Raw genomic sequence first — 2204 nt, forward strand, 5'->3', positions numbered from 1 at the left:
TTACAGGTAAGCCTATATAATTATATACATTTATCGGGACATTTATATACATGTTTATATAAAAAGAGCGGTTGAAATATTTGATACATTTTGTGTCTATTGTCTTTATTATTGCTACGAGTCACAGACTTATTTCGTTGTCTGGTAACCTGTGTACAGCATCTTACCTTTTTCACAGTTTGTGCCAATAAAGTTAGGATGACATATACAAGCGCCTTTTTTAAGGTCACACACTCCACCGTTGTAACATACTGGACAATCACCGTCACAGTTAGGAGGGTTGAATTTATTTGGTGGACATTCTGCCAACATATAATAAAATCAATACATTATGATTACGTAATTAATTATTACATTCTGATGTTATTAACGGTTTGATGTCTAAATACATATATCATAATATAAATAGAAAAAATAAATATGGGATGATGTAAGGCATCATTAAAATATTGCCAACTGTTACCAGCCTGGTTCTCACGAGAGCCCTAGTATCCGGATCGGGAGCTAACCGTTAGCACCTGCGTGAGAACGCCCGATCGGTTAGCGCTAACCGTTAGCAGTATCCAGATACCGGTAACGGTTAGCAAGCGCTATCGGTTAGCAAGTTGAGCGCGTTTCTATCATCAAAACCAATCACACATACGCGTTTAAAATTTCCAGTTTCTTATTCGCCAGTGATTCGATCATCATATTTTTGGTATCCGGATCGGGATTTTCTCGTATGGACGCACGGCAGCTAAAGGTTAGCAGGATCCGGATCCTGCTAATCGTTAGTAGTCGTGTGAGAACATAGCCATAATGAACTTAGTGGTAGTGGCTTGGCTACGACGGGGCTCTAAGAACTCCATAATTTCTCCTTACTCGGACCAGGAATTAAAGTTGTGGACATTTTGTAAGTCCTTAGTACTTGAAAAAAAATCTCGGATTTGATTTCGATGGGAATCGAACCCACGACCTCAAGATAACTGGCCTGGTTATAGCTAGTTATCTGGAGGTCGTGATAACTCCTGAAGCAAAAAACATCATCGAATATTAATTATTATTTTATTATTATTAATAATATCAATATAATATTGTTATTATTCATTTATCATTAATTGTTGTTATATTATTACATTTGTTGTTATTTCCACACATACACTTACCGATGATTTGTACTTGGAAGGAAACACCCGACGATCGTTTGTTTGATTGGTAAACCTCATATATTCCCGCGTACTGTAGCTCGGCAGAGCTGATATTAAATATCACATCTGTTATACCAATTTCGTATTGTAAGTCTTCAACGAAATCTCCGTTGAACATCCAAGTAAGATTTTCAGTGTCTTGGTATTCTTTGGCTTTTTTCATGATAACTGAACTCGAATCGCCAACACTTGTTGTGTAAAACAACCGTTCTGGCATTAAGATTGCTGTTGAAATTAACATAGTAATAATAACAGTTTATTGAGAAAGAAGTTGTGTATAAGCTGTGGTGATGCGTCGGTGTCTATTTCTCCAGATGTTTAATGGCCTATCTTTGGTATAATAAAATATACTAGGTATATATGTGATAGCATTTGAAAAAAGACGCTCAAAATGTCTAATAAACAATAAAAGACGTCAATAAGTTATCAACCGCTGGGCTTATATATATATATATATATGTATATATATATATATATATAGGCCTATATATATATTATATATATTATATATTCATATTGAATTATATAGCATTTGAAAAAAGACGCTCAAAATGTCTAATAAACAATAAAAGACGTCAATAAGTTATCAACCGCTGGGCTTATATATATATATATATATGTATATATATATATATATATAGGCCTATATATATATTATATATATTATATATTCATATTGAATTATATATCATTTGAAAAAAGACGCTCAAAATGTCTAATAAACAATAAAAGACGTCAATAAGTTATCAACCGCTGGGCTTATATATATATATATATATGTATATATATATATATATATAGGCCTATATATATATTATATATATTATATATTCATATTGAATTATATATCATTTGAAAAAAGACGCTCAAAATGTCTAATAAACAATAAAAGACGTCAATAAGTTATCAACCGCTGGGCTTATATATATATATATATATATGTATATATATATATATATATATATATATATATATATAGATGTATATATATATTATATATATTATATATATATATAT

At 31.2% G+C, this 2204-nt stretch overlaps 1 protein-coding gene across 1 annotated transcript in view; it reads right to left on the reverse strand.

Annotated features, from left to right (window-relative positions):
* Window positions 1–2204, reverse strand: part of LOC117104380 (tyrosine-protein kinase receptor Tie-1-like) — a 37503-nt gene that overhangs the window by 24198 nt on the left and 11101 nt on the right. Inside the window, exons 3-4 of the mRNA XM_033245206.1 lie at window positions 1146–1412; window positions 168–302 (exon numbers count right to left, since the gene is read on the reverse strand). Of these exons, the coding sequence (XP_033101097.1) occupies window positions 168–302; window positions 1146–1412 (402 nt within the window). The remainder of the gene's footprint in view (window positions 1–167; window positions 303–1145; window positions 1413–2204) is intronic.

Source organism: Anneissia japonica, unplaced genomic scaffold, assembly GCF_011630105.1.
Source record: "Anneissia japonica isolate Jap-2015-1 unplaced genomic scaffold, ASM1163010v1 scaffold287867_len1003013_cov215, whole genome shotgun sequence".
Lineage (NCBI taxonomy): Eukaryota > Metazoa > Echinodermata > Crinoidea > Comatulida > Comatulidae > Anneissia > Anneissia japonica.